At 28.0% G+C, this 17,487-nt stretch overlaps 1 protein-coding gene, 1 non-coding gene and 1 pseudogene across 5 annotated transcripts; all 3 read left to right on the forward strand.

Moving 5' to 3' along the window:
- Positions 1-938: 938 nt before the first annotated feature.
- On the forward strand, positions 939-6,607 carry LOC120068085 (pentatricopeptide repeat-containing protein At5g66520 pseudogene; annotated as a pseudogene). 3 transcript variants are annotated; one of them, XR_016525017.1, is made up of 5 exons: positions 939-2,684; positions 2,788-2,878; positions 3,013-3,099; positions 4,096-4,199; positions 5,846-6,607. The product of XR_016525017.1 is annotated as a pentatricopeptide repeat-containing protein At5g66520 pseudogene, transcript variant X1 (transcript). The 3 variants fall into 3 exon arrangements; XR_016525019.1 differs by having other exon boundaries at positions 948-2,684; positions 2,788-2,923; XR_016525018.1 differs by lacking the exon at positions 5,846-6,607 and adding an exon at positions 5,277-5,405 and having other exon boundaries at positions 948-2,684.
- Positions 6,608-13,053: 6,446 nt separating this feature from the next.
- Positions 13,054-16,147, forward strand: TIP2;2 (tonoplast intrinsic protein 2;2). The gene is made up of 3 exons (XM_039050826.2): positions 13,054-13,288; positions 14,160-14,410; positions 15,564-16,147. Exons 1-3 carry the CDS (start codon positions 13,162-13,164, stop codon positions 15,936-15,938), a joined length of 753 nt encoding a protein of 250 aa, XP_038906754.2. The 5' UTR covers positions 13,054-13,161; the 3' UTR covers positions 15,939-16,147.
- Positions 16,148-16,595: 448 nt separating this feature from the next.
- TRNAK-CUU (transfer RNA lysine (anticodon CUU)) lies at positions 16,596-16,668 on the forward strand. The gene has a single exon. It is a non-coding gene; the product is annotated as a tRNA-Lys (tRNA).
- The last annotated feature ends 819 nt before the right edge of the window (positions 16,669-17,487 follow it).

The raw sequence follows: 17,487 nt of genomic DNA on the forward strand, positions 1-17,487 counted from the left end.
TATTTGGTGGATTTTGTAGAGAAGCACATATTGGTGAGCAATCTTAAAAAGATTGGAGAAAGTGAAAAACTTGGAGAAATTTTCATAATTTTACTTTTGTTATTTTATATTTTATATTTATTTATTGTTTATTATATTATATTTCTCCATATCCGTGTTCTTGTTGTGTGTCATTGTGCTCCTCAATTTTACAACGAATGGAAATTTATTAAGCCTAAATAATATAATTTTATTTAGTAATTAATTAAAATTAATAGTAATGATTAGTTGATATTAATTTATTAGTTAATGATGCTTTATTCATCTTCAGTTATAGAAATCTTTGGAGGTATTAAAAAATCCATACCATGTGGGTTTTAATGTTCTTTGGATAATAATATTCTGGTTGTTAAAAAGTGAAATCCTGTGAAACAAACAATGATCTTTAATGTCTGTCTAAAATCATGGCAACATCCGTGAAACAAACATGCCCTAAAACTAAATCTCCACCTTCAATTTCAAGTAGTGCTGGCATCAACACTTCCATCTCCTTCCTCTCTAGTCTCTTCAACTACACCTTTTTTTCTTTTTTTGGGCAAATTATACCCTTAAACTGTTAATTTTAAAAATTGAGCCATCAAACTCATATAACAGTTAAAATTGAACCCTCAAACTTGCATAATTGTACAAATTATAATAGTTGTATAAGTTTGAAGGTTTAACTTTTACCATTTATAGGTCATTTTACATTTATTGCAAGTATAAGGGTCCAATTTTAACACTTTTAGAGGTATGGAGACTCAAATTTTACAAATGAAAGTTTGAGAGTACAATTTTAACTAGCACCATACTTTTGAAATGGTTTTACAATTTGTCATTTTTCTTAATCCAGCTTTAACCGAACCGACCGGCATGAACCGAACAAAAACTGAAGCCCCACCGACAAGCTAAAATACCCATATTTCCCCTCTTTACGATTGACCCAAAAACCAGCGATTGAAATGATTCACAAAACGTTTAACGACGCCATTCTTCCCCTTTTACACAAATCCAAATCCCTGCAACATCTCAAACAAATTCATGCCCACCTACTCAAGACCCACCTTCCCGAAAATCCATACGCCATCGCACCTTTGCTCGCCGTCGCTGCAACTTCCGGCTACAATGGCGGTTCTTTTTTCTCTTACGCTTGTGAAATTTTCAAGAACCTGCAGCAGAGGAATATTTTCATGTACAATTCGATGATCAGAGGGTATGTTCTATCCCAGTCTCCGAAACAAGCGATTTTGTGTTACTTAGATTTGATCGTTCATAGGTTTTCCGCTAATAACTACACTTTTCCGCCATTGATAAAAGCTTGCGCGTTAGTTTATCATGAATTGAAGCGAATAGGTTATTTGGTTCATGCCCATGTTATTGTACTTGGATATGAGAATGATCCTTTTGTTGTGAGTGCGCTCGTTGAATTTTATTCCTTGTTCGATTTGAAAATTGCACGTGTATTGTTCGACAAAAGTTCTGTGAAGGATGTAGTTGTGTGGACGGCGATGGTTGATGGGTATGGAAAGATTGGTGATGTTGAGAATGCTAGAGTGTTGTTTGATGAAATGCCTGAGAGGAATGTAATTTCTTGGAGCGCTATGATGGCTGCATATTCTCGAGTTAGTGACTTCAGAGAGGTGCTTTCTTTGTTTAGACAAATGCAAGAGAAAGATATTAGGCCCAATGAATCAGTTATTGTTAGTGTTCTTACTGCTTGTGCTCATCTTGGTGCTATAACACAAGGACTTTGGATGCACTCTTACGCCAAGCGCTACGGTTTGGACTCGAACCCAATATTGGCTACTGCATTGGTTGACATGTATTCAAAATGTGGTTATATCGAATCAGCTTTAGCAGTTTTTGAGGGCATTTCAAATAAAGATGCCGGGGCTTGGAATGCAATGATTTCGGGTGTTGCAATGAATGGGGATGTGATGAAATCACTTGAATTATTTAATAAAATGATTGTCAATGGAACTCAAGCTACAGAAACTACATTTGTAGTTATCCTTGCTGCTTGTACACATGCTAAGATGGTTGAGAGGGGGCTTAAATTGTTCAACCAAATGTATCCTGTTTACGGGGTTCAACCTCAATTCGAGCATCATGCTTGTGTGGTTGATCTTATGGCTAGAGCAGGTATGGTAGAGGATGCTGAGAAATTTGTAGAAGAAAAAATGGGAGGCTTTGGTAATGTGGATGCAAATGTGTGGGGAGCAATACTGGGTGCTTGTAGAAAATATGGGAATATTGAAATTGGGAACAGAATTTGGAAAAAGCTTTCAGCTATGGGTGTATCAGACTGTGGTACCCAAGTTCTTTCATACAACATCTATTCTGAAGCTGGATGGGAAATGGCGGCAAAGGAGGTAAGAAAAAAGTTCTCAGAAGCTAAATTGAAGAAAACCCCAGGTTGTAGTGTATTAGAGGTTGATGGCACAGTTCAAGAGTTTCTTGCTGGCGATCTCTCTCATCCACAAGTGCAAGATATATGTGAAATGCTTGGTTCTCTTTCTAGAATGGTGAAGTGGGAGACACTTGGTCGAGTAATTTAGAAATGGTTTTCAAACAGGAGAAGAAACTCTTTTAGAAGTTGTACATTTCATTTGGTTACTTCAATACTTTTCCATGAATTCAGAGGCAGCGAGTTATCTCTCGACAAGGTTCGCATATTTGCAAGTGTGGCATTTCTTGGTAAAAAAATAGCTTCAAGTTGCTAAGTAATTAATTTCTTTTAAAAGCATAACCAAATTCTTTTCATTACAGTTTAAAAAGTTATGCTCGAGATGGAAAAAGTCAAATGCATGGCCAGGCCAACATGAGAAAGAAAGGACAAAATCGTAGTAATCTTGCCAAGGTATGATGAGGCGGGGATGGATATTAACAAGTAAAAGTTTTGCAGGTTAATTATGATTTGCATTTCATTGTTATACATCAAATAATATGTACAAAATCTTGTGATTCATTTATTTCATATTCTTTTACCCGTAGATCACCTATACTTTGAGGATATTCTGGTGTCATCCATTTGCCGAAGCCATTGAGTAACATTCACATCTTCTGCAGATCATCTTCACGGTAAACCTATATCTATGATTATATGTTCAGCTGCACTACTCTTCTATGACGTAATTGAAAGTTTTGACTTTGAATTCTTCTCTGTCATGGTTAGCTGCCTTTTTATTTATTTTCTGAGACTTCTGCTAAACCTTTTTTTAAATATATATCCACGAGTGTTGGGGCCTACCTTGAGTAATCTTACGAGACAATCTGTCTACCCCTATAATTTTAGGTGCCAAAGAAATTTGTAGGATATTAAAGTTTAGCTAGGTGTCCATTATAGATTCTACCTATTCTCTCTAAAGCCCTTTTATCATATTGTAATTGAGAAGCACCATCGGTCTTTCACAGGCATAAAAAATAAAAGAGTGCTCATTAATTGAAGTCAATGGTATGACCATATATGGGGCATGAGTGACCAATTCCACAAATGAGAACAATCTGAAATACCTATCATTCTTCACACATGAAGTAGATCATTATTACATGAATTCTTAAGTTTCCCTATTTGAACAGGTGGTAGACCAACACTTTGGCATCTACATTAGTGTATGTTTGGCACGTCTTTTAAAATATTTCGGACAACTAAACGTTTTCTTCAAGGGAAAAAAACTAATATTTTGTTAAAATCTTGAAGAGCAGCAGTTTTAAATTTTCGGAGGTAAAAAAAAGTTGAGAAATTCTAAACATCGATTAAAAAAACATTTAAGGGTCGTTTGTTTTTGGAAAGATAGATAACCGAAATCTTAGATGCACGGAATTATATATATTAGGAATTTTAAATGTTCGGTATCTTTAGACTATCATGTTTGTTTTGTAGGAATATTTTTGTAGATATTTGGAAATATTTTGATAACTGTGTTTATTTCGTAGGATTTCTACTTGAGAATAACTTAAATTTACATAAAGTTTCATGAATGCCCTTACAACTATTAATATGATAAAGTGTTCCATTTACAATCCTTTTTTCTTCCCAAAAGGTATGCTAAATGCACACTTAATTGTGGCTTGCAGCTATAGGGAAGTAAGAGGCGCTCTCTAGTGCCTGCAAAATCAATGGAAGACGAATCATAGGTTGGTGGAGCCAATCCTGCAAGGTGACCGCAGTCCCCAACTTGGTATGTGAACTTGAGAATGACTTTTGACATGTTTGAATGTGATTTTGAAATTGTTAAGGATTTGTTTGGTTGAGAATTTGAAAACAAAATTTTGAAAATAAGGGTTTAGATGATAACAAAGTTGTATTTCATATTTTTAGATATGTGTTTGATAGCAAAATTCAGAAATTGAATTTTAATTTAAACAAGTACAAACTAGTTGTAGTTATCCATTAAATATTAGTTGACAATAAACTATTATTAATTTATTTAATGAACATGGTTTTATATTAAAAAATTGTATAATTATTATTTTGTAATATTATATTATTTTGAGGATATATTAAAATTTTTGTCCCAATGGTTTGGAAGAAGTTAAAATTTAGGTCTTATAATTTATAGTTAGAATTTACCATCTATGGTTTGATAAAAGCTTCCTAAATAGTTCCTATGGTAGGGACTTATCTAAGAGGATTTAACAAACCATAGGAACTATATATGAAGTTATTATCAAACCATAGGAACTAAATTCTAAATTTTAAAACCATATGAACTAACTTTTAATTTTATCAAAACCATAGGGACCAAATTTGGAATTTGACCTAATTTATAATATACTACATAATGCTTATTTTAATTTTTAAAAGATTGATTTGAGTTTATAACATGACATACCAAATTTCAAATGTTATTATTTTTATTTATTATAATTCTGCATTTTAAAATTTAAAATTCAAATTCTCGGTACAATGAAAACATTAAAATTTTGTTTTCAAAATTTGCAGTGTTTGGATCACAAAATCCGAAAACAATTTTAAAAACAGAATTCGGGTTGTCTGCCAAACACATATTCGCTGAACATAGTGAATATGAAAACATAAAACAGAATGGTCCTAAATTACTTGTCATGTTCAAAATCATTTTGAACCTCTCCTTAATCATGTAAAATCAATTTATTGTTTAATTTTAAACTTCTGAATGCAATTTTCATATCATCAAAATTGATCTTAAATGATTAAAAATATGTTTGAGTGTGATTTTAACCCTTTTATAATCTTTCACAAACATGCTTACACCATAGCTTATCATATAAATCAGTACCTAAGTATCTGTGATCCTGGTGGGTATAAATTGGTCTGGATGCTCATGGCTGTCTAAGATAAGATCTTTTTAAAGCACTTGGGACCAGTTGGCTACTCTATCACAGAGCACTGGGTTTCCTCCTTATGGATGTGGACTGATGGAGATTTAACAATATGTCACTGTCACTTGGTTAGTTCAAGGTTATTTGTGATGCTTTTATGTGAAACCTTTTTATATAAACACTTTTGGAATATAAACACTGTCACTTGGTTAGTTCAAGGTTATTTGTGATTGCTTTGAGAGAGAGCATTTGTAGAATGCTTTTGGCTCAAATACTTGATTACATTACAAGGCATTGGAAAAACGTTTTTGACAGTATGAACTCTAATTAATTTTTCTGTTAAAGTGCTTGGTACTTTTTGAGAAAAAAACAGTTTTTCTAAAAACAGACTCTTAAGTGCTTATTTTCATTACTTTTTTTTTTACTACTTTATTAAACACCACTAAAAAAAAAGGGTTAAATGATTTTTTCCTATTGTTCTTGATCTGATACTGTGTTCTTATTCTTCAAATATGCTGTGCAGGATTAGGAGTTCTAAAAACCCAGTTGGTGGCCAAAGCTCAAGTTCCTAATTACCAAATAGTAAAAGGTATCTGAATTTCAAGCATTTTTTTCCCAACTATCTATTATTTTGATTCTTCTAAGATGCAATATATGTATTTTATCTTTTTAAGCGGATTCTTCTCTTGCTTTCTGGGATCTGTCAAGGTCACAATTTATTGTAGATAGTCTTCAATTGAATCACGTCTCTAAGACCTCGTTTAGTAACCATTTGATTTTTTGTTTTTGAAAATTAAGTCTATAGACATTATTTCTACCTCCAAATTTCTTCTTTGGTATCTACCTTTTACCAATAGTTTAAAAAACTAAGCAAAATCTTGAAAACTAAAAAAATGGCTTTTAAAAACTTGTTTTTGTTTCTAGAATTTGACAATTATACTTAAGAAAGATGCAAATCATTGTAAGAAATTGGGAGAAAATGTGCTCAATTTTCCAAAACCAAAAACAAAAAATCAAATGGTTACTAAATGGAACTTGAGTTTTATAAACTTCTTATAGATTTATTATTATTACTATGTTATTATTAGTTCAATAGTGATAGAAACGTGACAAAGTGTATGTAGCTCATGAGATTGACATGTACTTTTCTTGTAAACGGAGGTTTAAATATCCATACTTTACATGTACTAAAAAAGATGTAAAAATGTAAGCCTTCAAAAGAAAAAATAGTGTACCAATGAGTTGTGTTCATGTTGATATAAAATTCAAATGGGTTGAAATTTTACTTTTATCCCTAAAATTTACATATGAATGTAAGTTGAAAGTGGGTAATTGAAATTTAAATGTAAAAGTGACATGCCTACGACCAATTATTTATTCATTTACCAACGTGAGCAACTCGATTGGTATGAACTTGTAATATCAACCTCAAAGTCTAAGGTTTAATCCTCGCACTCAAAAATTGTGTGTATATTCATTTACCTAAGAGCATAGTTCAATTAACATCCAGTATGTGGTTCGAATCATCCCATCCCTACTGTGTGTATGTATATATATCCATTTAATGTTCAAAATATTTATTTATTCAGTTTACTTTCTTTTTTTTTCTATCTAGTTAATGATATATTCGGATCTTTTACTCGTTTTAATGGAAATTTTAAGTTTGAGACCAAATTAGTTTATCCGATAGCAAATTTAAATTAGTTGAGTATTAGAAAATCATACATAGGCATATATATATATAGTTAGAATATTCTCTATCTTGCTTGAAAATAAACTATTGATTTGATGTCCCTTACATCTTTATGAATCGAGTTTATTTTAGTTTAGTTTCCCTTTTGTCCTCTCTTTTTATTTGTCATCATTGTCAAGGTAGGAGCAATTATTTTTCAAGTTTATATTTATAATGTAGTCATGTATGTAATTTTCATTAATTTAAGCTTAGAAAACTCTCTATTTCCACACCCCCCCCCCCTTTTTTTTCTTCCTCTCTCTCTCTCTCTCTCTCTCTCTCTCTTATTTGGAGGTCTCTTATCAATTTTTTATTAGGTGCATACTTTCGCTCAAAATTAACAATATGAAGCATTATAATAGTTTGCATAAAATAAAGTGGCCAATTATAAGTATTAGTTGTCTTCTCCAAATCAATGCATCAATCATCATTATGCATTTGTTATTTTTTTAATCAATTAATCTATCTTTAAAAGCTGAAGAAAATGGAAGACGTCGATACCATCATTAAAATGTTCTAAAAAAAATAAAATAATGAAAAGCCACCCCTAATATTACTTCAAATTTTAATCGAACGAATTATTTTATTGTTTTCCAAATTATCAATTTGATTAACTATATGACAATTTTCGAAATATTTGGTTTTATCCGACCTTGTCATTAAACTTTTGTTTTAAATTTTACAAAAATTTTGAGCCACAAGTTCTTGAGTTTGATAATCATGTGGTTTAGAATCAGTTTATGCAGTGACATGAGTTTTCTTTTCTTTTGTCTGAAATGAAATATTAGAATTTAACTGGTCAAAATTATACAAAATAGTCACACTTTGTGGTAAAGTTTAATCCAAACTTTAAATTTTCACTTTTGAATTTTCAAATTTATTCCAAAAAATATCTGTAAAAGAATATATATATATATATAAGATAAAAATTGGCATTGCGGCTAATATGTAAAAGTTTTAAAATATATGTAATATTATTTATAGTATCATTTAAATTAATGTAGTAGTTGATAAGTAAAAATTGACTCATTTTTTAAGGGTTTTTATTTTATAAATAAACATTAACGTGGTAAAAATTAATATAACAATTTTTTTTAATCAATTTCAATGTTTAAGGGATTTTATTTAACAAATTTTAAAAAGTGTAGAAACTAAAATTTTTAAAATCTAAGAATATAATTAAAACTTACTTCAAATTGGACGTAATGTGAATAATTTAACAATAATGGCTAAGATTGTTATTTGGAACAAATTTTACAAATAAAAACATTAAAATAAATTAAACAATGACTTGGATTTTTATAAATAGAAACGGATAAACCTAAAAGTTGGGAAATTTTTTCCTTTTCTTTTTCTTCAAGTCAATGTTTAATTAAATAATTGATGAATTTAATATATCCTGAAATCGAATTATAAAATTGTTCAACCCTTTTCAAAAATTAAAAAATATATATATATACTCACGCCAAACAAAATACTCAAATCCAATCTATAAAATGCCTAGCTCCAAAAGAAATGTTCAAATTGGCTAAAAGAAATTTCAAACACAAATATAATAATATATAATTCGTATATGATATGTGACATGTAATTGTGTGTTAATCGTCAATTAGCAAAAATCAAAACACGTGTGTAAATTAACCGGTTATTTAGAATAGTCTGTTTATAACATTGCATGATTGGATTAATTCAAGAATGAAATCGATTAGTAACTTAGGCTATCCAAGTCTAATTGTCGTAATGAAATCTTTTATATTTAATATAAATGTGAGGTTTTTATAAATGCTATCAAACCCATCGAGCATTTGATTCAATTAAGAATTATATCTATTTATATATATATAAATGAAATAAAACATAAAAATTTGTTTAAATTATTTTCATGGTTATTTATTGGATGTAGTAGTTGGAGTATCCAATTGATAGGCTGTGCCCATTTTATAACATATATATGCTTCGCTGAAATAATTGATGAATAAATTTAAAACCGACCACTTTTTAATATAATTATCATTACCTGTCATTTGATCGTGGATTAATTATATTATCCATCAATTACATTATTAATATATATATATATATATATATATTGAAATAAATAAATAAATAAAAACCCCACTAAAACTCTACTAATGGACCCTTTGTGGAATTCACACCATAATTAGCTTCATGGACGGTGAATTCCAAGTTTATTGCGCGGGTTCTGTAATGTCAACGTGTCACAATTTCGTCTTTTAAAATCTGATTATTCACCCAAAATTTATCAATTTTAATTTAATATAATTTTTTTTTATTACTATATATATATCCGTTAAATATAAGTGGATAGAGCATAATTCTGTCACATACGCACTTTATCAAAAAGAGGGGGAAAAAAGGAAATCAAGTTCTTAAAAAAAAGGAGGGAAAATCAAAAGTTTTGTTTAAAAATTTCGGATGATGGAACATTTCACGTGGATTATCTTCGAAATTTTTTTAAAGAATTTAAATATATTCTTTAAAAACAAGGTCGTTTTTAAATAAAATAAAATGAACTAATTTATTTATAAATATAAAAAAAAAATTATAAACAGTGACATTTTGCTATGATGGAACATCTATGAATGTCAATGATAAATGTCAATCGTGGTCTATTACTGACAGACGGTGACATTTTGTTATACTCTTGAAAATATTTTCAACAGATTTATCATTTAAAATAATTACTCTAAAATAACACTATTTACAAAATATTTATAACTTTTTTTCCGGTTGCAAAAATATTGACAAGAACACAACATTATTATTATTATTATTATTTTGTAAATGTACAAATTAAAATATAGGATTATGATTTAAAAGTCAATTTATGCATAATTAAGTAGTTAAGTTTCAAAAAGGAGGAAGAAAAAAACTAGCCAAGACATTGTTAGCTCTTTACAAAGTATACATTTTTACATTTACATTAAAAAAAAAAAAGAAAAAAGAAAAAAGAAAGAAAGATAATGATTTACTATGATAAATTATCTTTTAGATATTATTTACAAATTACACTAACATTAAAATAAATGAACCAACACTTTATTGTCTATAAAAACTACCCTAGTTATGCAAACATATCCTATCCTACCATTCCTCTAATGTAAGATTTATCCTCATATAGAAATTGTATGTAAATCAACTGTAAAGTTTTGTAAGTGTAAGAATAATAATAAAAAAGAGGTTAAAATCACTTTTGGTTTATGCCCTAAACTTCAATGAAAGTAATAATTAGTTCATAAATTTTGATTTATTAGGATTTAATGTCTATGTTTTTAATTTTGTAGTAATTTAATCCATGAATTTTATTACATAAGAATTTAGTTCATGTACTTTAGAATATATAACGATTTTGTCTTTATTCAAAAAATTATTGTTAAGATTTAATGAATCTATTTACATAGGGACTCAGTATTAAATAATAAAGATTTAAATTTAATTGTGATAGAACTTTTTATGGTAAGTTTTTATAAACAACTTATTTTATTGAGAAGACAAATGAAAGATTACCAGAGCAAACAAAAAATTTAGCTCACAAAAATTTTACTAAAAAGGGGTTTCAATTAAGTAAACGGTAGCCTAAAGAATAATGTTGAAAAAAAGAAAAAATAGAAATATTAAACCTCATCAAGGACCAAGTACCAAATATCACTATGGTAGGAATTAATTTTTTTTACAAATTTGGAAAAATAGGAATTAATTTATTACCTACTAAATAACAAAAATTAAGGTCTATTTTGATAACAATTTCGTTTTTAGTTTTATGTTTTTGAAATTTATGCTCGTTTTCTCCGAGATTTCATATTATAGTTATAACATTTCTTGAAAAAAAAAAACCATTTGAATTCTCAATCAAATTCTAAAACACAAAACCTACTTTTTGAAAATATTTTTAAAATTTTCAAAATCTAACTTGATTTTTAAAAATAACGATGAAAGTAAATATCAAAACAAAGAAATTTATAGATAAAAAGAGTATTTATAAGTTTGATTTTAAAAAACAAAAATCAAATAGATATTAAATGAGCTATTGATACAAAATTAAATATATAAAAATTAAATTATTACGTATGAAAGTTTAAGATTAATTATATTATTATATCAATGAAAATTCATACAGCAAAAATGATTTTTAACCTTAAAAATAATTAATTTAGATATAATAACAAGAACAGGAAAAAAAGAATATATTTGAATGTGTGCATATATATATATATAAGAACCCCCTTAGGATTAATTTAATTAAAAGCAACATAAAATATTGAAGAATGATCCTTGTCTTATTGTAGAAATTCCTAATCCTCTCCAGAACATTCCAATCTCTATGTCTAAAATAAAATGGAAAAGTTGAACTTTTACTTTATTATAATGCCAATAAAGCTGTCACACATCCCAACCCCATCATTCACATTCTTTTAATGCCAACCAGAAGTTTTATTTCTTCAAAGTTAGATTAGTACCAAAACTAAATTACCAATTTGCCCTCCTTCATTTCTTTTTAATTTTAATTTCATCCCTATAATTTTTAATATTTTAGTTGGGTTCTTGTCATTTTAATTTAATTTCAATTTAGCTCCAATTATTTTTAAAGTTTTTCATTTCATCCTTGTGATAGGATAAAATTTCACAGTTCTACCCTACAATCTATTACCATGGTAAATATTTTACACATGTTTTCTATTAATATTGTTTTCTTTTTCATTTTTTTTCTCAATTTTGCAACATGGTATAATATTTTAAAATTAATTTAGCTATATTGAAGTTTGCTATATTAAACTTGTCTATTCTTTTAATCTATTTAGTTAGGGTTTCTACGAGGTAAAAATCAAATTATTGACTTTATTTGCATAAGAGATTATAATAATTTAAAATTTTAAAATTACAAAGATTAAGGATCTTTTTTAATTGACTAGAAAAAAAATATGCTTTTAAAAAAATTAATTTTTATTTAAATTCTTTTGATAAAAAGGTTTAAAATAACTTTGAAAGTTATTTAAAACTATTTTAAGGGGCCGTCAAATATTTCAATTTTTAAAATTAAACACTTGAAAAGTTAAATCAACTACACGCTAAATTTAAAACTAAATTTATATAGTTACAAATAAAATGTCTAACTTGGAGTATAATTCAATAGAAGTTCAACATATCCTATATATAATTAGAACAAAAAAAGAAAAAAGAAAAAAGAAAAATCCAAAATGAACCTAACACAACAATTAAGTATGTCAATTAATTAGTTGACTTATATTCAATAAATATAACGCCTATCTTTGTGAATTCATCAAACTTGAATCATGGAAAAAATATCAATATTACTATATATTTTGAGAATTGTATATCAATTTAAATTATGAATTTTATTAAGTATATCAATTTACACTTTTTCGTTAAAAAATTATTGTAAATTAAAGCATTTATTGAAATTACCTTTAAAAATTGTTGTTTCATCCATCCTTATACACATATACAAATTAACAAAATGGACAATTAAAATTGATATGTATAATTTTCAAAAGAAACTCTATTTGAAAGTCCAAATTTTTGTGCTTAGCTTAGAGACTTAATTAATAAAATTATAAATCCCACATAATATATATTCAAACAAAACATAATAGATGATATAAGTTAATATACTAATAAAATCAAGAGTTAAAATTAATACAATTAATTACTAGTTCAACATCTTAATTAATACAACCCCAAATTAAAATAGATATTTTTTTACATCAATTATGATTTGGAAAGAAATGACAAAAATTTGAGAAATTAACCCCATAAAAAATGAGGGGAAAAAAATCGAAGTAACGAAAGAGAGGGGAGGGCGGTTTGGTCGGCACCGTGCCAATTCTCTCTCTCATCGTTTTCAACCACAAAATTCACTCTCACTCTCAATGCAATTCCAATAAAATAAATAATTTAAAAAAAATTTAAAATTAAATCAAAACGACGTTGCTTTGGTGTTATAAAAACCCCGTAACTTCCCTGCTCTGAGACCATCCCTAACTCCGCCGGAATCTTCTAGCTTCTTCTTCTTCTTCTTCTCTCTCTCTCTCTCTCTTCAAACTCTTCTTCGATCTCCGTCGCCGAAAATGGTGAAGTTGGCCGTGGGCTCCGCCGCCGATTCCTTCAGTGCGGCTTCTCTTAAAGCTTATCTCTCTGAATTTATCGCCACTCTCCTTTTCGTCTTCGCCGGCGTCGGTTCCGCCATCGCCTACGGTCTCTTTCAACTCTCTTTACTTCCCTTTTAACTATTTTTATTTTTTAAAATTAATTAGACACAATGTTGAAAATTTAGAGATCTTTCCGTAAAATTTATTTTTAGTCCTCATATGTGTGTGTATGATAATATATTTAATCACAGCTATTGTTAAATTTTGTTAATGAGATAATTAGTAAAAAGGAGTGGTTGCTTGCAGCCTTGTGCTAGTTATAATTGAATTTGTTTCTATTCGTTAAATTATATGTTTAGTTATTTATTAGACATTGTTTATGTTTATGACTGAGTATATATAATTTTATAATGTTCATTTTGCAAATATATTAAATAAGTCAAAAATTTATTAGATACAAAATTAAAAAATTCAATGAATTATCTAGACATTAAATCAAAATGTTAAGAATATATTAGATACAAAATTGAAAACGAAGAAATCTGTCATAATTTTATAATTTTATAATTTTATTTTCGATGAATAAATATGAATTTATGAATCTTTTTAATGGTATATATTAATTAGTGTTAAACTCTTACGGATTAAAATTGACACATTTTTAGTTCAAATCTGTTGAAGAGATTTAAAAATGAGTTCTTATATTTAACTAGTTAAATGTGTTTTAATTTGTTAAATTATAGGTTTGGTTAACAAACTTTAAGTTATTTTGTAATTTTATAAATTTTCATTTTTTTTAAGAATTTGTTAGATATAAATCTAAAAATTAAAACTTATTATACCACTTATAAAAATTTATCGATCTATTAGATATAAAATTGAAAGTCAAGGTATTTAGGTTTAATTGATATTAATAGTTACATGTTAAACCTTTCGAGAGCTGTTCTACTGATTTGGATTGACGGTGTGACGTGTAGGTAAGTTGACATCTGATGCGCCATTGGATGCACCGGGTTTGGTGGCGGTGGCGGTGGCTCATGCATTTGCCCTATTTGTCGGTGTGTCAATGGCAGCAAACATCTCCGGTGGCCACCTGAACCCAGCGGTGACCTTCGGGTTGGCCATCGGCGGCAACATCACCATCTTGACCGGCTTGTTCTACTGGATCGCCCAATTGCTTGGCTCCATTGTTGCCTGCCTCCTCCTTCAATTCGTTACCAACGGCAAAGTAAATAAATTGTTAAATTAATTTTCTTAAATCTTATAACCAATCCAATAATATCTTTTATAATAAAAAACGGTAAATAAACAATAAACTGCATTGGCGATTTGGAGTTGGTAATTACGATTTTAAATATTTGTTGGATATATTTATTTATAAAGCCAATTGCAAAAACATCCTTCTGTCGTTTTCAAAGTCAACAATTTCCAATTCTTTAAAACCAATCATGATTGGCTTAATATAGTACCAACAAATTTTATTTTCTTCTTCCAATCTATCTAATTTTGTATATATTTTTTTATTTTTATCCTTGTCTTTTAAGCATTAAATTAAATATTCTAGACTTTCAAATAGTTATATTTTACATAAAAATTATTTAATAAATCCTAAATTAATTTTAAAATCTAATCCACTACATTAGGCTTCAAGATATATTTATAATTATAAATTATATAAAAAAATATAAATTCGACACTCATAAATATTTATGAATCTTTCTAAGTTAAAATATCAAGACTTATTTTATTTAACCTTTCTACTTTTAAATATTTAAATTTAATCATATACTTTTAATAAAATTTAAAATTAATATTTATTGTAAAATTAGCATTAGCATTTCTAAAATAAATTCAGTTTATATTAATATTTCCCACCTAAAATTTGGTGTATATTTCTTTTTTAAGTTGAAAGTTGAAAAGTTTTATTATAAATTTGTCCATTTTAATAAAATAAATTTTAAATTAACAATATATAATACTAGTTTTATTAAAAAGTACGAAGACTTAAACGAAACAACTCTTAAAATATATAGATGATAATGATATCATAGTTTTTAAGGATTCAATCCTTTCAAATGTCCAATATTGATTATTATATTTTTTAATAATCTTAAATCTAATCTCTTTGGTTAGCTTTGTTGTTGATCTTTTTCTTTTTCTTTTTTAGCTTTATTGTTGATTTTTTTTCTCTTTAAATTTTTTTACTATCATTCACATAATTTTTTATATTAAAATTATTATTATTGTATAATTAATTTCAATAAAAATTAACCAAAATGATATATATATATATATATATATATATATATATATATATATTTTGTTATGCGAAACTTAAAAAAAAAAGGTAATTATTAAAAAAAAATTGTTTAAATTTACAGAGTATTCCTACCCACGGCGTGGCGGCGGGACTGGGAGCATTTGAAGGAGTAGTATTCGAGATAATAATCACCTTCGGTCTGGTGTACACAGTTTACGCTACAGCCGCAGACCCCAAAAAGGGCTCTCTTGGAACCATTGCCCCAATTGCTATCGGCTTCATTGTTGGTGCCAACATCCTCGCTGCCGGCCCATTTAGCGGTGGGTCCATGAACCCGGCCCGTTCTTTCGGCCCAGCTGTTGTTAGCGGAGACTTCTCTCAAATTTGGATCTATTGGGTCGGCCCACTTATTGGTGGTGGGCTTGCTGGCCTTATCTATGGCGATATCTTTATTTCCTCTTATGCCCCTGTTCCTGTCTCTGGTGATTATGCTTAAAATCCCAATTAATTTCTATTAAATGTTTGTTTGTGTGCTTTTTTTTTTTTTTTTTTTTTTTTTTTTTTTTTTATTGGGAAAAGAAATTGTAATTTTCTTATTTGCTCGTTTTTCTTCTGAGGTCTTTCCTTTTGTCAACGTACTTTGTTAGGTTCTGTGTTGTTATTTGTCAATTAATAAAAAAGTGTAAATTAGTATTTATGTGTTTAGTTATGGTTTTATACTGGGGTGTTGAATGATTCTTATCAAAATAAATTGAATTACCATAGTTAGGATATGATATTTATGTAGAGTTTAAAAGAATATTTATGGATGATTTCTGAAAAAATAAAAATAAAGAGTTGAATCATCGTAAATAAAAAGTTAATACAAATATTAAAATACATAAGACATCGTTTATACAATAGAAGTAAATTTTTATATTATATATCATCATTTATAGTATAAATCTCTAAAAAATTGATATATATAATATAAAAAATTGATAGAAGTAATTAAGTATATAAATTTTATATGGTTAATTTCAACGAAAGCATTTATTTATCTTTTGAAATAAGATCATAATGCGTTGGTGATCACGTGAAAAAAACAAAGATTTATTTAAAAATATTTTTTAAAGAAGAAAAGATATAAATATTAAAGATTTTAATTTAAAAAGCCCGTCTAGCTCAGTCGGTAGAGCGCAAGGCTCTTAACCTTGTGGTCGTGGGTTCGAACCCCACGGTGGGCGTTTTTTTCCCCCTATTAAATTTACAAATATGTCCTTCCATGCTTTTATTGTAGTTATGTTGCGACTAAGCCTCATTCATGTTTCTATTTTGCCGAATTATTCAACTCTAGTATGTCGTGTGACAATTTTTTTTTTTAATATAGTTTTAAAGTATTATTTTGGTTCATATGGTTTAAAACTTATTCAATATTACTCTTATATTTTTAAATGTCTAATTTTAGTCTATGTAATTAAAAAAAAAAAAAATTAGATTGTTGATTTTTTCAAAAACTTTTTATTATCTATAAATAATTTTACTATAAATTTTCTCATATTATATTTTCTTACCTGAAAATTATGATTTTTGTTAAACCAATTTTGATAAACATTCACTTTTAGAGACTAAAATTGAGATTTATTGAAAGTATATATAGATTAAAATTGGGCATTTAAAAGTACATGGTCTAAGATTGAAATAGTTTAACTTTTCATTATTTTAAAGAGAAAATATATTGAAAGCGGGAGAAAAACTAAATATAGCCAAGGTGACAAAGCAGAGACACCCTATTCAGGAAAGACCAAACCAAAAAAGCCCTTTTGACCCCTCGATCAGGAAAGAGACAATACAAAAAAATATAACCAGAAAGCTAGGTCTCCGTCGTTGCAAGGGTACGAGTAACTTTATTTCAAGCTTATTATAAAAAGAAAACCATAGAACATTCATCTAAGATGCAAGGAAAAGAATATCTTCAGCAGCATTCGACTTCTCTGAGTAAGATATTGATAATCTTCAGAATTTAACTTTTTTTTTCTTTGACATTATTAGTTTAATTAATATAT

This window comes from Benincasa hispida, chromosome 12 (assembly GCF_027475165.1).
Source record: "Benincasa hispida cultivar pf3 chromosome 12, pf3_genome.v1.1, whole genome shotgun sequence".
Taxonomy (NCBI): domain Eukaryota; kingdom Viridiplantae; phylum Streptophyta; class Magnoliopsida; order Cucurbitales; family Cucurbitaceae; genus Benincasa; species Benincasa hispida.